The sequence below is a fragment of the Falco punctatus genome (genome assembly GCF_963210335.1).
Source record: "Falco punctatus genome assembly, chromosome: 1".
Taxonomy (NCBI): domain Eukaryota; kingdom Metazoa; phylum Chordata; class Aves; order Falconiformes; family Falconidae; genus Falco; species Falco punctatus.
Genome location: NC_137580.1, coordinates 20371917 through 20394048, shown reverse-complemented (window position 1 = coordinate 20394048; position 22132 = coordinate 20371917). Strand labels below are relative to the sequence as shown.

Here is a 22132-nt window from a genome sequence, read left to right as displayed (position 1 = left end):
GTGCGCTTACTAGACTTTGGAAGTCAAAGGCAGAATATCTCATGTGTTTATATGGTCTCTTTACAAGCTGTTGCATATGGTTTGCAGAACCTTTACAGTAATTTTATTGTGATCTTTAGAGGTTTGTTAGAAATATCTAATAAATATCAATTCAAAGATATTTGATTATGACAGATAAAGAATTTAAATTTTTTGCCTTAAAAACAACTCTTAGGTGGCAATTGTTTCTTCTCCTCTTCTTCCCTGGTTATTGCATATACCTTTAGATTAAGAGATTGTTTTGGCCATGATCTCTTTTCTCATTTAGAAGATCTTTAATGTTTTGGAAAATTCTGGTTTTATTTTTTCTGTTCTTTTCCTATTTCAGATTCCCTGGGAAGAGAATGAAATAAACATGGAGTCATCTAAACTGGAATATATTTCATGGGTCAATGTTAAAAAGAAGACAGAATGAAATGAGAGAACAGGACTATAACGCCTGTCAAGAGCTTTCCATTTTTGTGATATAGATATAAACTTCTTTTAATACAACCAATGACTTATAGTAATATTTATTGATATCCCTGAAAGGGAAGTCAGTTCCTGTGCAACTTGCTTAATAAGAACTTTTATTCTAATAACTGTTAACATGTTTTAACTTTAACTGGACACCTTTTATTTTATTTTTTAATCTAAAGTCTGAGAGTTAAAAACTTTGTATAGCTGTGTTTTAATTGAGAGACTGATCCTCATAGATGGCTGACAGCTGCTGGTGGAAAATGGGACTTAAATCTGTGAATGGTTACTGTTGCACAGTGTTGAATGGAATGCCATGACTTCAGAGCAGTTCTCTTAGGACCTTCTTCTTTGCCTTGCACCCATCATATCCTTAAACATTTAGGCGTAAATACTACAATTATAAAGTCTAAAAAATAATGGCATGGGTGAAATTCTTAAGAAAACCTGGGGGTAACCTTGGAAAAGTTTATCAGCCCGGAAGTATACTGTCCCTGGCCCCTACAAAAGGCTTATTAAATGAACCAGGACAAAACAGCTGCTTTCTCAATAGTGCTGTTCAGGTAAGAAATAATTTGATTTATTAAACAATTCTGGGTTTGTAGCAGCTTAGATGGTCATAGGGAAAGTTCTTTTGACAATGCTGTTTTTATCATTTGTATTGCAGTATGTGTATTCTACAGAAAAATACAGCACTTTTTTTCAACGGTCTTAAATTGAGTTTTCAGTTAAACTTCTTAATGATTCCAAGTAAGACAGAATAGCATGTCTTTTTGGAATGGACTTCCCTTAAAAAAATATATTAAAAAAAAAAAGTGGCAATTGTAGGAAAAGACAACTGTGTGGAAGTAATTTTATTTAGCATTTCATTTTAAGGAATTAGAGAGTATTAAATATTTCATTTTGCAGAAAACCATGGCTTGTTATTTTATGTGCATCAAGAATATCAGAAAAACTTTCCTTTTGTATCTAGAAACTTATGACTCATAACTTTAAACCTTGCTGCTTGAATTTTAAAACTGTTTCAATCAAACAGCAGTTACATTACTTGGCAAAATTTACAAGACAGTTTTTAATGTGGGGCAACCAGTACTTGTGGCTTATTAGAAGATGCACATAGAGTTGAAAGCTATGATTCTAATCTTAGGAAAGATCTTTGGAATTAGAGTGGGAGATATACTTCATACAAAGAAATATGACTTAGATTTCTTTTTACTGTTTATATGCATACACATTGCCGACCAATTTCTTACATGTTTTAATCTACACACTGTTCTGTTTTGACGTGATCGCCAATTGAAAAAATGTTGGCTCTTTAAATCTGTTAAGTATAGTTTAATAGTACAGTGACATTAGCATGATAACAAAATTGAGCTTTTACAAGCCTGCTTAATATAGGGAATCTACTTCATTTTGAGACAGAGCAGTGCTAGCCTTTCCACATTGTCTGCAAGTCAGAATATCAGGCACAGTTTTGTTTATACTACAGTTTTTTAAATCTAGAAATCCATAGCAGCAGCAAATTTCTAGGCTGTGCAAATAAAGATCAGGATAATATATTTTTCGTAATGATTAGATTTTGGACTTGATTGTTCTCAAAGTGTGCAGAATTATTTACCAAATTGGCACAGGGCTTAATAGACGCATAGACTTCCTAAAAAACTAAGTCTTAAAAATTGTATGGTTTTAAACATAGGGGATAGGAGAAAGATCGATGTGGTGTGTATGGTAGCTAAATATGTTTAAAATAAAAATGTACAATAGATCTAGTAGAATGAGTTTGCTGTTTTCCGTTCAATGGAAACAGTATGACCTATATTCTTTTGCATTTTTGCTATTTTCCCTTAGGCTGCCCTAAAATTAAACACCAAGTATTTTTTAGTTATAGGTTCCTGACAATCCTACTACTTCACAACCTACTGCTGTTTATCAAAAGCTGGCTGATGATTGGTGACTGCCCTTTTACAAGGAAAAATGTATTCCTTTCTTTTTACCTGTGTTCAACCTTCAGACATTCATTTTCAGATGCTTCCCATTTAATTTTAGCTTTTATATTTATAGATAGGATTTTTTTCTTTTCGTGGATTCACAGCTGTTGTGTTACTGTGCCTCTTGAGAACTCATTTTTGGGAATTTTATTCATTATTTTAATGGGTTAACTTCCTGAACTACTGCACTGATTGTGTACCTAAGACATTAGATACAGAAAGTGTAGCGTAACCAAGTTGGCATTACCTTTATATAGAGTAGTTAAACAAGTAAAAGGTAGAAGCATGCTTGATTAAGCACCAGGATTCTTCAGAGCTGTGGAAAACCAAACATATTTCAACAGTCATTTAGGAAGAGACTGTAAGAATGGACTTAACCCAAAATGATTCTTGCATTTTACCTAGCAACTCAGTTTCTGTGTTTCCATCTTTTTAATTTTTATTTTTATTTGAAAGAAAGTATGGAGAAGGGGAGAGTGAAGGAGAGAGAGAAATGGAGTAAACTCGATAGCCGCCTTCCTCTGATGTAAAGGCATGAGAAGACTATCACAACCTCTGTAGGCAGTTCAGCTTGCTGCTTACTTCCTTGAGAGTACATCAGCTCTTTTTCCACACAAAGGACATAGTTTGCCACTGTTTCAAAAAGTTTGAAAATGAGATCAAAATTTTGAGTGTTAAGTGCAAATCTTCCACCTCCACAATTTACCAAACTAATGGAAAAAGACCATAAGTCTTGTAGCAAGATTGGTGTTCAAGTTGTACATGTTAGATGAAATTAAAAAAAAAGAAAATCTACTGTATGTTCCTGTGATAACTGTAGAACCTTCTGAACTCATTACTTTGTGTGAAACTTTTATTTTTATAGGTATTATGGCAACTTGACATATTTCGACGAAGTTTAAGAAGTTTGACTGGACATGTGTGTCAGGGAGATGCGTGCATATTTTGTGCATTAAAGGTAAATAATTTTTGGAAGAACCATCTTTCAAAATGAGGGGAAAATAATTTCACTAATTTTTACTATTTTATATCCCTGTAGTACATATGTCTAGGTGATTCTAAGTCATTCTTGTGTAAAGAAACAATTTCGATTTAAGGACATTTGTAAAATGCTTATAACAAATTTTCTTACGCTTAACGAAGATATTTTACAGTTTGCTTAAATATAAAACTTTTGTCTATTAAAAGACAGTATAACTTGTTTGAAAACTTCCGGCTAGCCTCTCAGATTTCTGGTGTTCTTCACTTTGCATGCATGTGCTTTTGTTCTTTCCTGCAGTGTTTGAATACCATTATTTTACAACAACTGTATTACTGTATGATAAGGTCTCAGGATTCTTTTCTTTCTCAGTTGACGGTAACAGTGCAGAACTTAATTGTTCAGTTTGTAAGTAATGAAAGGCAGGTAGTGGTACTAGAAAACTAATGAAAGCTGGAAACCTTTAGTGTTTGAAAGTAAGTCAGGTCTGCATATGTTAACTAGTGCATAAAACTTGCACTTAAAACAGTTCTGTAACTCATGTGAAGTCTGTAAGCAAATGTTGAGTTCTGTTAGTTTCTTACTGCTTTTACTACACTGGTGTTTGGCTGCCTGCAGTTACTAGGGAAACAGCTGTAAGTGTGGCATCTGTTTTGTTGGGATAAAAATACCAGTGGAAAAATGTATAGGGCTTTTTTTTTTTTTCAGTAGTATGCACTTTCTACTCTTACTGCAATTTGACAGTAAAGACACTTCTGGGATTCTAATACAGGGCTGTAGAGTGTGTAGTCAAATACAGTAGTAGATACAGTGATGCACAGAACTGGGAATCACTCACCTGGAGGGAGCTGAAAGGGACAAGGCTATTTGAAAATGTAGTTCATTGAGGAAGTGGGTTTTGATGATGATAAACTGCAGACAAGGATAAGCAAAGTATTTTGGAGTTCATTCTCAGGGAGTTTCACAGACCAAACCTTGTTATTGAGTAAGCATTTTAGGCACAAACTGCAGTGATATCTATTTAATCTTTCAAGAGGTGGACAATCTATGTACAGTGTAGGTTTTTCAGCCATTTTTGGTGCTTATCATGATTGCAGTGTTGTACAGCTGGTTTTGAATGTGTCTGTCTTTTTTCCAAACTTAGGGTTTGTTTTTTTTATAAGGTGCCATTCTATTTCTTTGGTTAAAATGGTTCATTTTAAAAAGCCAACAAGTTGAAGTAGGTTGAGACTACACATATTCAGACTAACTTCCTGAGGCTTTTATTCCAACCTTTTTATAAGCTCTTGACTCTACAGAACTTGTTGGGACTTTTTGATTCACTAGTGTTTGGATGCACATCGTGGAGTTCTGTGTGCTGGACGCTTGATCCTGTTCGTATATAAAGTCCAGACCATAACTCAGGCATGCCTCTATTTTTTCAGACAAAGTCTTGTGTCTGTCTAGGGATGATAGGTTTAGTTTCCTGGGGGGTTTTGTGTAGGGATTAATGTTCATATCTGATGTTATAATAAACTTTATAGCCTTTTCCTTTTGATTTGACCCATATTACATGTCAAGTTCTGGTCACATGCAGCTTCAGACAAGACTGTACTGGAACTGCTTTTAAGAAATGAGGGATTGAAGGGTGACAATGGCTGGAATGTATGTGTTATACTAAATTCTCTTAATTCATTAAATCGCCGAAATCATAGTAAAAAATAATGTAGCAGCTTCAGTGTGCTCAGAAATATGAAGAAGGTAGTGCTCATGGTGTGTTGCAGTTGAACCTGTAAATAATGAATTGTTCCATTCTAGTGGTGCACTTGTGAAGACCAGGTGCTGCCTTTTTTCAAGCTAAACATACCACTTGCTGTATCTTAATACCCTCTCTCTTCCTGTAGTTTTTGGGACTCCAGAACAAAGTACTGTATTGCATCACTTTAAGTCACCTTCCAAAGCAACGTGCTAGCTTCAACTGCTTCATAAGGCTGCTGTAATTTAGGACTTGGTATTTTCCTTTTTCTTCAAGTATGTGTTCTTGAGGGATTGTTTCCTCCCATGATGTATCTTCTTGCACGATTGGTCTAAATGGCTTACTGTACCAGAATATTTCGCATTGGCTGGACTGTCATGTCTTCCTATTTTGATATGTTCCCAAGAATACTGATAAGAAGTGGTACTGCTGCCTGTCCTAAAATTGGTTAGAATGGAATTAGTTGTTGTTTTAACAGTTTCATTGTGATCTTTATAACTCCATGGCTAGCAGCCTAGGTGCTGAACTGAAAGCATGGCAGTTAACCCATTTGGAAGTATTTGTCCTCAGTCATTATGTACGCTTCTGGTTTTGCTTTCTTGGCTTTTAAGAGGAACTGGTTGAGTGCTTGTGTTTGTACTGTGTTCAGAACCAGAAGCATTTTGATTTTCATGCAGTGTATGTGCTGGATGAGGATGCATTTCAGTAAGTTGTTTGTGACTTGGGTTGGGGGGTTTTGGTTTTTTTTGTTTGTTTGTTTGGGCTTTTTGGTTTTTTTTTGGTGAGCTTGGGCTATTTTTATCCTTCCTACTTGTTCACCAATGATTTATCTATATCAGCCTCTCCTCTAAATTAAAGGTGTAGACAATAAATTCTGGTTTACTTCGGTTTAATCCATTATCTTTTTCTTTTGGTGGTGGTCTGAGAGTTAAATATGCTTTTTTCTTGATAACATTGGGGTGGGACTGTGATTGTGCAGGCTACTGAAATGAGCACACATCTGCGTAAATGCTTATCTGTACTTTTTTTTTTTTGCTGGACATGTAAGGCTCTGTTAAATACCAAAAATCACCTAGCAGACAAAATGGGAAGTGGTAAATGTTTTTAAAGCAGAGTAAACTTTTACTGTCAGATCTGTTAAAACCTTAATTTTGAATGTTTACATTGAGATATTGACTGTAATTTTTATCAGTAGTACATGCTTTTTGTTAATGAGAGGGAAGTTAATATTTGACACATACTTACCCTGGAATGCATCGTGGTTACAACAGTACTTTCTGTTAGCTCTGAAACTTTGCTTATGGGTGGTACCTTTGCTTTCTGTCAAACAGATTACTTTCTTTTTAACCATAGGCCTCCTATGTGAAGAATGTGTATCCTTATTTATATTTTACATATGTTCTCCTGATTTGTTTTGTCATTATTTCCTTTATTTTTCTGTAAAGTTTGACTTGGATGTCTTGACAGTGGAATACACCTTGTAATATCTGCAGATGTTTTCTCATTTCTTTAATAGCTTCTAACTTCAGTGTTCTTTCACAATCAGCCTCCCTTACTTGCGAAATGATGAGGTCACTTGCATACTGGCAAAAAGAATACTAGTAGCCAACTATCTCTTCTGGGAAATTAAGAAAAAATCAAGTGCAATTTATTCTCATCTTCTGACCTGTTCTCTTGTACTGTGTGCCCTGGTTCAGCAGAGAGCTGATTTAATAGCAAGGATTATCAGCATTCTATCAGACTTGTGGAAGTGTTTTGCATAGCCCTAATTTTAATGAAGATACACTCCTGTCTGAAGTAGTAATGTACATGTTACATTGTTGAATGAGTGATGGGTTTTAAACTAACCTGAGTGCTATTACATTATGCCCTAAGAAGTGCACACCGTCTGTAAAGATGAGCTATGTATGCATGAGCCACTGTGTTCCAGTGGCCAGATTAAAAAAGCTGTATAATTACAGACAAAGGCTTGTGTTGCTTCTGGGAACTGAAGTAAATTGTTTGCACTTTTATATACTTCTGTGGTGTTCTACTACTGGATCAATGTTCAGTTTGGTAGCATAACTTCTTATAATGGAATGAGTAATAGAACATGGAACCTAAGTAACTTTAGGAGAGAACAAGACATTCTGAAGTTGCATAGATTTATAAACACTTCATATATTTGTTGTTTAGGCATGCAGCATAGGAACTGGTGTATTTATGCAGAATCATGGTGTCTAGTCAAGTGGGTCATGAAGCTAAGTAATTGTATTTCTTCCTAGGCAATATTTTCACAATTTCAACACAGTCGAGAAAAAGCACTCCCATCAGATAACATGAGACATGCCCTGGCAGAAAGTTTTAAGGATGAACAGCGTTTCCAGCTTGGATTCATGGATGATGCAGCAGAATGTTTTGTAAGTATTCTTTGTGATAGTTGAGTACAGTTATGGTATTTTCGTGGATGCTAAGCTGGACTGTTGTTCTGGTAGTTCCAGGCTTACAGGTGGGACACAAGTGATATTACTGACATTCTTTATGCCAGTTCAGGGGAACAGACACATGCGGTAACTGTCAGGTAATGTGGGGTGGAGTGATCTTGAACTTTCTCCTTACTTTCTTCCCTAACTCTGTAAGTCAGGCAGAGGAATTTGTGAAACATCATTACTACAGGAGGTTGGTGAGGTTGATGAACTCGCAATCACTTCTACAAGTTTTTGGGTGGAGAGAAGGGTTATCTCCTCAGGAGAAGAGGCACCTACAAATTTGAATATATAGTCTATTACTCCAAGTATTCTCTCAGCAGCTATTGAAATATGTTCCATTACAACTAGCCAGTTCATTACTGCAGAAGAGGTTTCCATTTTGTTATCCGAGAGAGAGTGAAAACTTGAAGATCTTGACTCTTGCTGAAATTATGTTCTGCTTGTTGAAAAACGAGGCATTACTGTGGCCATAAAAGATGATTCAAGATTGCATAGAACACTGGTAAAGAAGCCTTTCTAATAAGACCTGTGAATAAGACGGTGAAAATTGTTCAATAACAAAAATTAAAAAAAAAAAAAAAGAAAAAGAAATCTGTATTAAACTTCAGAGACAGATCTGAGGAACAGAACATATTGTGGATGCTTGGATTACTTTAAGCTTTGAGCATCCTTAGGAAGTATCCACAAATGAAATACCTACCTGCCAGATGCATTTTCATATACATAGGAAAATCCAGCTGAGAACTCCTGAAAGTGGCTCTTTGAGATCTTGCAGTCAGGATTGCAGTTATGAAGGAGAATCTGTCATTAGTGCTCCATCAAATCAAAATGCATTTGGACCCCTAAAGTTATCAGCTGTCTGACCTACTTGAATAGATTCACTTCTCCCCCTTACCTCTGGTACTTTAGGCGAAATGTTTAAAAATGGCCATGCTGATTCATGGGCCAAACTGATGAAAATCATAGTACCTTTCTTTCCTTTTTATTTTCCTTTCTTTTAAAGGGAAAAAGTGAGATTTGGGATGGGCTCAAGCATGTACTATTTATGAGCTTTTTCCATGCTTCTGTCAGTAGTACTTGCATCAGTGCATGTGCTAAACGTGATCAGATTGCTGTGCAAAGAAAAACATAAAAGTATGAAAAACTGCGACAGGGTCCAAAAAATATTTCAGTCATTGCGTGCAATGACATGAATGTCATGTCTTACTGTAAGAACAGCTTTTTAAATTTTTCTTGAAGATTCACTTCCTTCAGAGGAGAATGCACTCTGGAGGAACAGTTGGGTAACTTGTTTAATGCTGTTTTGTTAATGTTTGGAAACTTTGAGATGAAGAGAATTCCCATCCACTGGATTGTGAATAGGGATGGAATTAAATACTCGTTAAACTTGTAGGTGGAATATTTGGAGGCAAGGGGAGTAGTTGAAGTGTTAAACTGTAATTTTGCTCATATATTCTGACTTCATCAGTTCAGTTTTTATTTACATTATTATTTCTGTTTAGGAAAATATCCTTGAGAGGATTCATTTTCACTTAGTGCCAAACAGTGAAACAGATATGTGCACTTCAAAATCCTGTATTTCTCATCAGAAGTTTGCTATGACACTGTACGAACAGGTCAGACCTTTATATTGCTTTAACAAATTATTTGTTTCCACTGTCCTGAGTAAATAAAAATAAAAGTGTTATTATTTTTGTAGTGTGTATGTCGCAGTTGTGGAGCATCATCAGACCCATTGCCTTTTACAGAATTTGTGCGTTATATTTCTACCACAGCCTTGTGGTAAGAGCTTTTATTCTTGTATCTCATTTCTGTATGTACACCCTTTCAATAATAAGCAAAGCATGCCAGAGAAATGCAGTAAGTGTTAAAAATCAATGTGTATTCCTTTGTTAAAATGTGGTTTTGAGATAAGGTCCTAAAGTAACATTTGGATTTCAAAACCAAGATGTAGCAAGATCTTGACAAAAAGGATGTGTGTATTGCTACTGGTTTACCACTGTATCTTTTCTTATATTCATAAGATATAGTTAACTGAGAGTTGACTGAAATCCATTAACACTTAAGAAGGGAGATCCACAGTTACTGCAACTTACTTTTTACAGCAATGAAGTTGAAAGAATGATGGAGAGGCATGAACGTCTCAAGCCGGAAATGTTTGCAGAATTGCTGCAGGCAGCAAATACTACAGATGACTACAGAAAGTGTCCTGTAAGTAAACAAGATGTTGCATTACTTTAAGATACAAGGGAGGACTTTTTAGGCTATTAAGTCAGGCTAAATTATTCCTCTAAAAGCAGCATTACCAGTGGTTACTTCAGCTCAGTCCAGCTTAGGGTAAAAAAAGCCCTTAAATTTATGTTTTATTGCTCTGGTTTATAGATAAACATGATGGTGTAGGTGCAGGTGGCCTGTTTAGATAAAGTTGAGTTTAGCTCCATGCTTAACTGTTCTTCACTTGTTGTTCAACATAGAGCTAGGTGGTTTTCATTAGGTGGTTTTGTTTAGTTGAACAGATGTATCTTATGAGTGAAGCTGCTTTAGTTCATATACTAACAGCTTGTCTTCTATTGGAATAATTTTGTGCTTCTATTGACAAAAATAGTCTATTTTAGTTTGTTCTACTTAATCCTGTCTTCCTTAAGTGGTTCTGTGTAAGTACAGTTAATTTAGGAACCATAAAAAGTACACAAGAAACAAACACACCTAGGCTTAAATGATGAAATGGAGGGGGGAACAAAAGATAAATTGTGATGGTGACTTGGATGTTTTCAGAGGTTTCTTTTTTAAGGTGGTGATTGGATGTAGAATTTTAACTGTAGTCCTCATCAGAGTGTTTTAATGATGTATTTTATCTTTAAATTGTTAGGAAAAAAAACCCCAATAATTAAATCTGAGAATTAGATTAAGTTGTGGAGTTGTTTTATAGTGCTATTTCTTGTCTAGTAACTCAGCTTTGGTCTTCCAGTTTTTAAACATCTTTGTTTTCCCTCCCATTGCTTCCCCCCCGCCCCCTTTTTTCTAGAGTAACTGTGGTCAAAAAATAAAAATTCGTCGTGTTCTTATGAATTGTCCTGAGATCGTCACAATCGGTTTAGTCTGGGATTCAGAACACTCTGATCTGACAGAAGAGGTTATGCGGAACCTGGCAACACAACTTTATCTTCCTGGGGTATCTGGCCTAAAACTTACAATTTGCTTATTCTATAATTTCATTTTACATGTATTTTAGATGTATATAATATATATACACAAATACATATGTATTTTTGAAAAAGCACACTTCAACTTCAAAGTTGGGCTACTTTTACTATTCCTTACAATGCGCTGCTTTATGTAGTTTCTGTGAGAGGAAAAAGTCCTGTCAGAAGTGTTGGTCTTGTGCCTAGGTACAAAGATGAATGTCGGTGAATTCCTAGTTGAAAATCTGGGTTTGTCATGTTCAAATTGAAATTCGTGGAATCACTCCAGAGCATTATTGTTTTACCCTTTCAACTGTGCAAAAATAAAGTAGACCTACTAAGTGCAAAAATAATTTATACTCATGAGAAATTGTATAATGCAGCAGGATATTTTTAATATCAATTCCTTTGGTGAAATGCTAGCAGTAGGTCTGGAAATTGAGGCTAAATGTTTTACATAGAATTTAAAATATATAACCATTTTTACAGCTGTTCTATAGGGTTACGGATGAAAATGCCAAAAATAGTGAACTTTTTCTTGTGGGAATGATTTGCTACACAAGCCGACATTACTGTGCCTTTGCTTTTCACACCAAGAGTTGCAAATGGGTGCTGTTTGATGATGCGAATGTAAAAGAGGTAAATGCTGCTTTTACTGCTGCCAAATTTAGTGATCTTTACTCTTCTAAAATGCATTCTTCTGACACAACACTTGAAACAAGTCAAACACTTTAATAAACCTTTAGTTTTGTAAATCAGTTTTCACAAACTAATTTTGGTATTGACTTCACTGCTATACAGTTCTGCCTTCCAAATGTCAGGTGTTTCAGAGTGTTCCTGCACTTGTCTACTGTTGAATTTGTACTTCTTGTAATGAAAAAGATGTCCTAATTACCAGCAGCTGTATCCATAGTATTGATGGTCTGATTGTTAGCCTGTGTAATACTGGTTCTAGCTTTTTGCTGCAGTTTACATAAACTCTTGTGCCAGAATGTTGAATCTTAATATACCTTTGGAATCAGGTTAATAATTTATTCTTTCCGTAATTGTGTTGAATGCTGTTGATCAACTTTTGGGCTTTTGTCTTGAGGTTTTTTTGTTTGTTCTTAGATCGGAACAAAATGGAAAGACGTGGTCTCCAGGTGCATTAGATGTCACTTTCAACCATTGTTGCTATTTTATGCTAACCCAGATGGCACAGCTGTATCTCCAGAAGATGCTCCAAAGCAGATTATTCACTGGTCTCAGTGCAAAGCAGCAGGAGGAAATGGCGAAGACTTGGGTAATTAAGATAGATATTATTCTTTTTAAGTAACAGTATCAAATGTATTTCTGAAGTGGGGGTTATAAAGGAGAAGGTAATGGATGCGCTGCTTTGTTCTTTAATATTTTCATTGATAATTATCTGAAAAGTCTTGAAAGAGATTAATGTATATGTTCAGTACTAGAACTGTTTGGTTTGTGTCTGATAAGAGAATACAAATTGAGACTCATGGATAATGGGGAAAAGAGATTTTTCTATTTTAAATTGTTCATAAGTACACATAACAAGAAATCTCAGAAGAAAATCATAGTATACTTTTATATGTGTATATTGATACATTTAAGATACCTTTTAAAATGCTGTTAAAAGATACTTCAAAGCTTCATGCAGGTATGGAGCATGTGTGTATGTGTATATGCACACAGAGCACAATTCAGAACTTTGGGAAAAATGAGGAGGAGCTACAGGAAACTTCTTTTCTCCAAGATTCGTATGGCATAGGCCTCAATATGTAAGAATCCTGTCTTTTGGTTCTGTAGTCTGTACTGCTGGCTTGGTATTTTGGGGGTTTGGTTTTTTTTTTTCTGTTAAACATAACATACTTGTAAATTAATTAAAAAAAACAATTGAATTTTATGTGTTCCTCTTCACATAATGAGAAGCAAGAGGACATAGACCTCTTCAGGGAAGAAAGACTTTGAGGACCCTGTTCCACTGCAGTCTACACTATAAATTTGGCAGTATATAAAATATTACAGAAACTTATTGCCTAGCATACTGAAATGTGGTGTGGTTTTTTGTACAGTTTTTTTAATTTTTGATCCACAATTAAAGAGTTTTCTGATTTTTTTTAATTTAGATATTGGAAACCTTATATTAGGAAGCCTTTATTTCTAAAGATAGATGTGTTATTTGATAGGATTTGAAAAGCATTCTGCTTCTAAATCAGACCACTTGAAAGAGAATGGAATTGGAGACCCCACTAACCAAAGAAGTAATAAGAAACTTCAGCCAGAGAATTCAGCGTTCAGTAGAAGCCATATTCAAGCTAGTGGCGGTAGAGGTCCAGGTATGTATTTCCTACCCCTGAAAAAAACCCAAACATCTTACTTACCAAAACATTTAATAATAGCATAACAGGTATGTGCTAATGTCTGGGCTAAAACTATTTCTAAAGGAAGAATTCCACCACTGACTTGAATGAGTCTTTGAGTAACAATTAATGTTTTAAGTAATATCTGTCATGGAATGCTAACTTTTCAGGAGAACTGTAAATGCAAAACTTTTTTTATTACCCCTGCACTAAAGTTGCTCTTGAGGCCTTGATCCATTTCTCAAACATCAGCATGCCTTCCAATCATACTGTTAGTTAAAAGACACATTAGAAACTTGAAGCTGATTGATCTTGTGGAGCACGTGGTGTGGCTCTGTGGATCATTGGTTATTTGAGGAACACTGTTACCCACACTGTTGTGATATGCAGCATTATTTATAGTACTGTAGATTAATGAACTTTATCTTATGTTTGGAAAAAATGGCAAAAAAGTTGTCTTACCTGATTAAAAACCTATTATATTTTTACATTAGGCTTCCAAGCAAAATCAAGCTGTAAGTAGTCATACGAGGCAGTGTCTTCTGCGTTACTAGTCAGAATGCCTTTGCTCTGAACTCCCCATACTTCTCAGGTGGAGAGATGCTGCCTGCTTTGAGATGTTTCCCTTCTCTGTTTATTGTTGAGTTCCTAGACTTACTAAAACTGAGAAAGCTCAGCTCGGTAACTTTTTTCATGGAGTCATGGCCCAAAAATGGTCAGTATTTAGTTCAGAAATAGAATGATTGTTTTCAGAAACAGTGACTCCACTGTTACAATAAAAAGTAAACCTTCACATTTAGACAAGATTTAACTTAAATTTATTTTGTCAGTATAATTCCTAAAATTTGATGTAAATAGTGTATGCTTTGAAAGTGTCTTGATCGTTCAATTTTAATAACTAAGAGGTGTTTGTAAGACATGCTTGACGTAATGCTACTTTGGTTACTTTCGTTAGCTACACTTAGTAGTTTCCTTGGAGATTCCTGTATGTTTATATCTATACTATACTCTCATTTTCTTAATTTGTCTTTTAAAGTAGTACTAATATTAAAAACTAGATGTTATGGTACGTAAATATATTTGTGTGTTTTGATGATGAGTATTACCTTTTAGTACTGATCTTTGACAAAAAGTATTTTCTGCAGCTAAGTTAGGTTACAGCGATCAAAAGGACAGGCTAAAGGACATATCCCGAGAGTGTGCTCAGAAAGCTGCCGATATGAAAAACTTCACGTCTTTACGAAAAGATGCAGACCGAGGACCAAGAAAAGAGCCTGGGAGACAGAGAGGTACACTTCAAAAATACGGCCAGAGAATCAGTGGGTTAAATTGATTGGCATCAACACTAGCTGTGCAGATCTTTTTCTCCTTTTAAGAGAATGCGTTGTAAGATTAGGGTTTCCCAGTTTTTAGTGCTCTGAATTACATACTGAATTTGTTGAGATAGTTACAGTATTACTATTTCTTACGCTATCAGTTAAATATTAATGAGAACTTTAATCGAGCTTTTTTCTTTTCCTTCTCATAAGATTTGATTGGGGAAGATCATTCCAACGTGAAGTTGGGGTCTCCTCCAGTTGGAAATGGATTTAGACACTGTGCTGATCAGCGCATATACAGCAGCCAGGGAAGAGGCTCCTATAAGCATGATAGTGCAGCTCACCAAGCAAAGCTTTCTGTACAGGCCCTTGGATCAAATAAACCAGAAGCTTTTCCTACTGGGGAGAAACCAACGGGAAGGACCCGGACCGATGGTGTCACTGGCTATGATACAGACACCAGTCAAGACTCTAGGGACAAAGGCAGTATCATCAGTGGCAGAAGCAGAACTAAAGGTTGGAAACCTATGCGAGAGACGCTAAATGTAGACAGCATTTTCAGTGAGACTGAGAAAAAACAGCACAGCCCAAAGCACAAGGGAAATCTGAACAGTAAACCTAAGCATGAAAAGGAGCGAAGCTTTAACCATTGGCCAAAAGAGAACCAAATCCAGAAAGGTTTGATGACTATATATGAAGATGAAACAAAACAGGATACAGGAAGCCGAAGTTCACTGGATTCAGAGGGAAAAGGGAATGCTGAAAAAAGCAAAGGATTTACAGAGAGAAAAATCCATGGTGATAACTGGCAAATTCAGAGGACAGAATCTGGATATGAAAGCAGTGATCATATCAGCAATGGATCTGCAAATCCAGACTCACCTGTTATTGAAGGAATTAATCAAACAGATATCAAGAATGTTAAAGAAAGTGCTTCCTGCAGGTAATGCTAGTGCTCTTAACTTGCATAGATTGTATTTAACAGCAAAATTAGTTGTTCTAATGTTTGTGTTGCTTCAGAAAAAAAAAAAGAAGAACATGCTTTGGAAATTTGTAAGGTTGAGGTCAAGTATGTAGCAAGGTATCTAGCAATAAGGGTGTGGACAATTTAGTGTTAAGTTTACTTTCAGTCTGAGGCTGCAGCTGTAGTTCTGTTTGGAAGGCACTGAGCTACCTTATGATGGCAGTGAGCCAGAACTGCTAAGCCCTGCTGAGGGGCAGGGTGTGTTAATTTGAATTAATTGCTACATTTCTTCAGTTACAAGATTTTTAGACTGCAGGTAACTTGCCATCTGTAATGGAATACCAGTATCTATATAAATCATACCTGTAACAGCTGTACAGAAGGCCCCTGACAAGAGATGGGAATGGCAGTAGGTGAATCTTGTATAGTGTTACTGGTCATTGTTCTGAAATCCAGTTTTCTAGAACACTTCAGATATATATTGCTCACTTGATAATTGATTGGCCTGTTTGAAAGAAATCTTTGCTGAAAAGCATAAAATTACTAGAACTGGCCAAAAATGTCAGTAGTAGCTAAATTTTATTAAACTTCCTCAGAATTGATGTACGCTAGTAACAAGTATGTTGCCCAGAGATATTGTGGAGTCTCGGTCTGTGGAGATACTCATAACAAAACTGGACACGGTCCTGGCCAGCCTGCTGTAGTTGACCCTGCTTGAGTAAGGGGGTGTTGGACTAGGTGATCTGATGAGATCTCTTCCAACCGAAACCATTATGTGGTGCTATGAAATATAAAGTTATCAACCTTCCACGTGTGATTTTCTTTGTGTGTCTTAAACTGCACGTGGACCATAGTTTCTACGAGAAGCCATCTATTTTTCTTCTAAATCTTGTTTATAACCATAAAATGGAAGAGCTCAGCTATGAGACCAAGCCTAGTCACAAATGATTGCTAGATTTGAGAAAATTTTTGGGTATGTATTTTCATGAAAAGTTATTTTAGGGGGGAAGAGAATAGCAAATACCAGGAAATTAAGTCTCTGATTACTCTCAGCAGAGATGAAAAACTTTAAAACTTATTTCAGGAAGTATTGTAGCAATTTATCCAAACAATTTTTTTTATTTAAAACATATAAAATACAGCTTCTGTATAAATTGAAAGGCCTTTGATTATTTTGGTGCTGCAAGAAAGTACAATCAGTCATTTGCTTAGTTCTTAGTTTCCTAGGGGGTTATTTTATTTCACATAATAAGCATAAATAAGGACATAAAAATGACCGTGCCAGGGTAGGGCCAAAGGTTCATCTAAAATGCAGTTCTATACCAGTAGTTGGTAGCAGATGCTTATGAAAGATGACAGCAGACAGAGCAGTATTTTGTAAGTGGCCTCTGTTGTCTTTGGGTGCTTTTTGGACCTTGTGATCTGGAGATTGACTGTGGTGTCCACTTCCCATTAAAAATGCTTTATCCCATGCATTTATCTGTTCCCCTCTTTTCTTCCCCCCTTCCCACCTTTCCCCTCCCAACAAACTGTACCAAACCCTGCTGTACAAAAAACCTTATGGGCTTTTTACTGGTTAATGAGAGAAATATTTGTAAAGCTACTCCAAGCCATGTTTATATTTTTCAGTGTTTACAGTGGCCTCGAACACTGATTTCTACACTTAAAACCATGCCTCATTTTTAAACGTGCCCAAGAGGTAATGGGATGCCTGAATGCTGCAGGTGTCTTTTTTTTGAGAGAAAATATGATAAATCAGTTAATTAAGAATCTGCTTACATTGTTGGTTAAATATTTGTCAAAGGAAAAAAACCTACTCTATCAAAATACAATTGATTTGTTGAGACTTTCAGAAAGATTTTATATGACTGGTAATTAGAACTGACTGGCAATACCCCCTAGTTCCCTTCTAACTGTTCAGACTTTGTCTAATAAAACAAAAAAAAATCAGCTTAATTGAATGTTCTTTTAGAAGGTGGAAAAAAGACTTAGTGTTTTGTTTTCTGTTAAGTTCTTTCTCCATCCTTCCACTTTCTTTGAGTATTTTTCTTGTTTTCCTGTCCTTTCAATAACAAGAGTTTGTTTTCTTTTTTCTTTAATTGAAAAACTGCCACTGTGTATCTTCTTCCCTGCCTTACTCTTGGAGAAGGAAGGAACTGGCAGGGTGTTTGTCAGCTCCCTATCTGGATGGGTAAGGCATGCTTTTTGCTTAAGTAAAGCAGCAAGTTTTAAATCTGCTGGGGTTTTTTTAATTACTTTTTGTTCTGCTCTTATGTTTGCTGCTGTAATCTTCCAGTTTGAGGAAAAAGTTTTTAAATTAAAATTCCCTATGAATTGTTGGAAGCCATAAGCTGGAAGCCATATAATACCACATAGGAAGTATTATTTTGCTGCATTGAAGTGGCACCTTTAAGTAAAACCTACAAATAGATTTAATTAGGTGACCAGTGGTTTCTGTTCTATTTGAAAATCACTACAGAAAACAGGTATTAAAAACTGTCATGCTTTCTTGAGGATCTCTGTTAATAAGCATTTTTTGAGATGATTAAGAAATTCTTTAGTTTATGAGGAAAAAGTGAGAAATAGCTACCAGCTGCAAAGATGGCACATCATTTTCCTGTTGCTAATAACTTTGGGAACCAACTGTCTTTATTAAGCAGGCTGATGTGATATTAAGATCAAGAAGATATGCTTTCTATGTGCTGCATATTAGACATCCTGCTGTTATACTCTCGAATAAGGCTGGGATGAGTGGGCATCCAGTCTCCAGAACAAACTGGGAATACCAGCCTCACAAACTATATTTTTTGTCTGTTTATATTAAAGGACTCAGGTCATCCTAAATTTTTCTGCATCAGCACAGCCTGTCACGAGTGGGAGTGGTATTAAAAGTATTGAAGGGCCACCCCAACTATGTTACGTTCTTCTGTAAAGTGTGTCTGTTAGTAAAAAAAGTGGCAGTGATGGTAACAAGAGTCAGTTTCACATAGGAAAAGTTTTTATGCTTGTATGCAGTTAAGACAATAAAGTTTGTGATCATACATCAATAGTTTAAGCCTTCAAAGTACACACATGCTTCTTTTACAGTGAACAGAACCTGTCAACCAAAAAAGCTGACAATGTGTTACATCCAGTATCCCAGCAGAACAGAAACTTTTATGGTAAGAACTTAAACTTGTATAAAGAATAAGAAGCTTTCTAAAAATAATTTAGATGTACCAAAATTTTACTAACTAATATCATATCATTAAATACTAACTAATATCATATAAGACATGGACAGCTTTCTGATTAGCCTTTTTTATTTAATAATTTTGCTGCATAAGTTCATGTCATGATATTTTATAAAATTGAAAAAATGTATATACAATTTATCATTGATTTTTCTTTTTTAAAAAACTACAATGAAATGTTTCAAAGGTAGACAATTTGTGTAACAGGTTGGCTATATTTAGGTGGATTAGAAGAAAGTTGGCGTGGAATTTATGGCTATTTTGGGCATGATATTAGGCATGATATATAATTTATATATTTATATCTATAATACAAAATATATATATTATATAAAATTTGGGCATGATACATAAAAATGATATTTTTATATAGTTTTTTCAGTAGAGTTTTCTTGCTGATTCATCATAGCCTGTATATGCTGTCTTTTTAAAATGGCAAAAGAAATCTATATTGTGGGGTTTTGTCATCCACAGTGGATTCCACATTTTGTTCTTGTTCATATTTTTAACCTTTTCAGTGAGTTAAACTGATGGATAAAGATGAAAAATGTTCATATCCCTTCTTGGTACATTGGGATGGAAATGTGATGGAGCAGCACTTCAGTAGCAGTATCAGTGTTTTCAGGGGCATTTAAAGTATTCTGTTCCTCTAAGCACCTTCATTTGTTCAGTTTCTTGGCTTTCTTGTGAAGCAAATGTACATTGTAAAAGGATTCCTAACTATCTGCCATAATATAAGAGTTCCCAAAGAGAGGGCTGGGTTTATTTCAGTGCTCCACCATCATGTAAACAAAATTGTGTTATGATGGTAGCAGCAGTAGTAGTTCCCTACTTCTGTGCTAGGTCATGAATATGCATGGTAGGAGTTTACTTGTTCTTAGCATCTCCTTTCAGACAGCAGTGGCAGCGCTTTAGCAGGGGTTGGACTAGATCATCTCCAGAAGTCTCTTCCAGCCCTGACAGTTCTGCGATTCTGTTTGAGTCATGTAAAAGTATGACATGTCTCCAAAAGCACCAAAGTAATAGGCTAGGGGATTTTATATATTTTTTTTTTTTTTAGTACTTGGATCTATTTTAAATACAGTATTTTGGTCTGGAAAATATAAGTATTGTTTTGAGAGGCCACAGCTTCTTTGTAAATTGTTAGATAGTCAGGATACAATGATTCTTGCTGCAGTCGTTGTCTCCTGGTGTATTTTGTTACAAAGCATTTTCTTTATGGGCTGATCAGTTTGTCCTTCCTTGTGCATATCATATACCATTGCCTCCTGAGGAAGTGGCCAGCACGTAACTGCTTCTGGCTGGTGTAGGCTCCCCATAAAAGAACACAAACCACAATTGTTCACCAGGATTAGTGATTTTACCAAGTGACATGACAAAGGGCAACAGTTTTAAACTGAAGGAGGGTAGATTTAAATTGGACGTAAGGAAGAAATTTTTTTACGTTAAGGGTGGTGAGGCACTGGAGCAGTTTGCCCAGAGCAGCTGTGGATGCCCCATCACTGGAAGTGTCAAGGTAGGTTGGACGGGGCTCTGAGCAACCTGGTCTAGCAGGTGTCCCTGCCCATGGCAGGGGAGTTAAACTTTGATGATCTTCAAAGATCCCTTCCAATGCAAACCATTCTACCATTCATTGATTCTGTCATTTCTGGATGCTCAAATCTGGCATAAAATATCCAGTGTGATTCATTTTCACTGGCCTTAATCAGTGCTTTCTTTTTAATCCAATGGAAATTATTAAATGTAAATCCCTGTTTCTGTTGCTTATATTCAGCTTTGAGAATACATTTCGCAGTTTAATGTTTTTGGTTGTATGGGTTTCCTCTTTTCTTTTTAGCAAGTATGCATGTTCCGGCTGTGTCCCCCACCCACCAGAAAAAAAAAGTGGGGAGGGGAGCGGAGAAAAAACAGGGTAATTTTGGTTCACTCTGTTTTCCCCAAAAGCCTTTCCATGAGCTTTCTCGGTGAAAACTAAGGAAGCTATTTTTTTTTTTACTAAAAAAATATCTGGGTAGACTGTGGTTCCACTTGTTTTCCTTCAAGATATGAAGCAATATCAGGAAGATACACTTGTAGTAAGGAAATCTACTTCCCTTTGCATACTAATATGTCTGTTGCGTTTTTATAAAGTTGATAAATGCCTTGGCATGTAAGTATTAGAGATCAGCAAGAGGCCAGCCAAAAATCACTATCTGCTGTTGCTGGAACAATGCAATGGTGCTTGTACAAAGAGGTGCAGTAAGTATTAGGCTACTTCCCCAGGAAATGTTTGATTTTTATAGATATCCTACTGTTCAAATAATGTATAGTTTCTTTCAAGACTTAAATTGGGGGGGGGATTTTTCATGCCAGTTTCATCTTTTCTGTCATTATTCCAATTTTTTTTATTGGTTGTATAAAGAGAACTAATTTGATGTTTGTTTATTTTGACAAACCCCAAAACAAACCAAAATTGATGTTGCATGGAATGCAAAGATCTGTTTTTGCATGACATGTATTCTGCTTTAGTTCTGTACTATAGTAATCATACCAGTGGGGAAAAAACCCACACCTGGATAGCAAAAAGAAAAAAAAACCAACAAACCCACCACCAGTGAAAAATACATGAAGGACTCTGTCAGAAAGAAAAATAGGTGGATTCAAACCATGTTTGAGCTTAGTGTAGTGAGTATTCTCTGGAGAGATCTATGTACTGTACTTAAATATACTTAAAACTTTTAACATGTGTTTTACATTTTCTTTAAAAAAAGCATAGTGATTCCAGGTGATCCTTAGATTTATCATAAAACTTTGAGAAAATTCCATCTCTTCAGTTATTCTAATTCAGTAACTAACTTTTGAATAGTTTCATAATAATAATGTGCATTTACATCAAATGTGAAGTTCTCATGTGTGTGCATGGTTTGGAAAATAATATTTTAGTGGAAGTGATCAATGGGCTGAAAAGATCTGATGAATTTGATCATTTCACATGTTTGTGGGGGTAAAGATTTATTTAGACACAGCTTTTTGGTTATCTAAAAAGTGTGTCACAACACCTTTAGCAAGGACAATAGCAGTTCATGGGTATCAAGTTGTGCTGCCTTACATTGTATCTCTGAATATTATGAACAAGACATGAATTGGTAAGTAAACACTAAACAGGCCCCTGGAAAATAGTACTTTAAGAAAGAAATGCCCAATTCTTTCTGAGAGAGGAATGGAATGTAAGAAATCTTTGTTAGCGTCACATGGAGACTTGAAAAAATACGTCTGGTTGGGGTTTTTTGTGTGGAAAACTTCTTATAGAAATAATGTTGGACTTCTAATTATGCCCATCATTTGTATAACTCTGCTTTACCAGTTCCTCATTTTTAACTGGAGCTGAATAAGGCTACTGTTCAGCAGTTGAGGAATTCTGTCCCTGACTTAC

General features: G+C 35.7%; 1 protein-coding gene across 5 annotated transcripts in view; it reads left to right on the top strand.

The window, feature by feature from the left end:
- The window catches only part of USP53 (ubiquitin specific peptidase 53), a 40982-nt gene that overhangs the window by 8788 nt on the left and 10062 nt on the right, over positions 1-22132 (top strand). For 2 of the 5 annotated variants that reach the window (XM_080373545.1, XM_080373546.1), the window contains exons 2-15: positions 368-1058; positions 3349-3441; positions 7462-7596; positions 9168-9281; positions 9365-9447; positions 9771-9876; positions 10691-10837; positions 11337-11486; positions 11958-12129; positions 13031-13180; positions 14350-14493; positions 14734-15466; positions 17634-17678; positions 18575-18648. In XM_080373545.1, the coding sequence (XP_080229671.1) occupies positions 915-1058; positions 3349-3441; positions 7462-7596; positions 9168-9281; positions 9365-9447; positions 9771-9876; positions 10691-10837; positions 11337-11486; positions 11958-12129; positions 13031-13180; positions 14350-14493; positions 14734-15466; positions 17634-17678; positions 18575-18648 (2290 nt within the window). In that variant the 5' untranslated portion in view covers positions 368-914. The remainder of the gene's footprint in view (positions 1-367; positions 1059-3348; positions 3442-7461; positions 7597-9167; positions 9282-9364; positions 9448-9770; positions 9877-10690; positions 10838-11336; positions 11487-11957; positions 12130-13030; positions 13181-14349; positions 14494-14733; positions 15467-17633; positions 17679-18574; positions 18649-22132) is intronic. The other 3 variants (XM_080373548.1, XM_080373549.1, XM_080373547.1) reach the window with 2 other exon arrangements.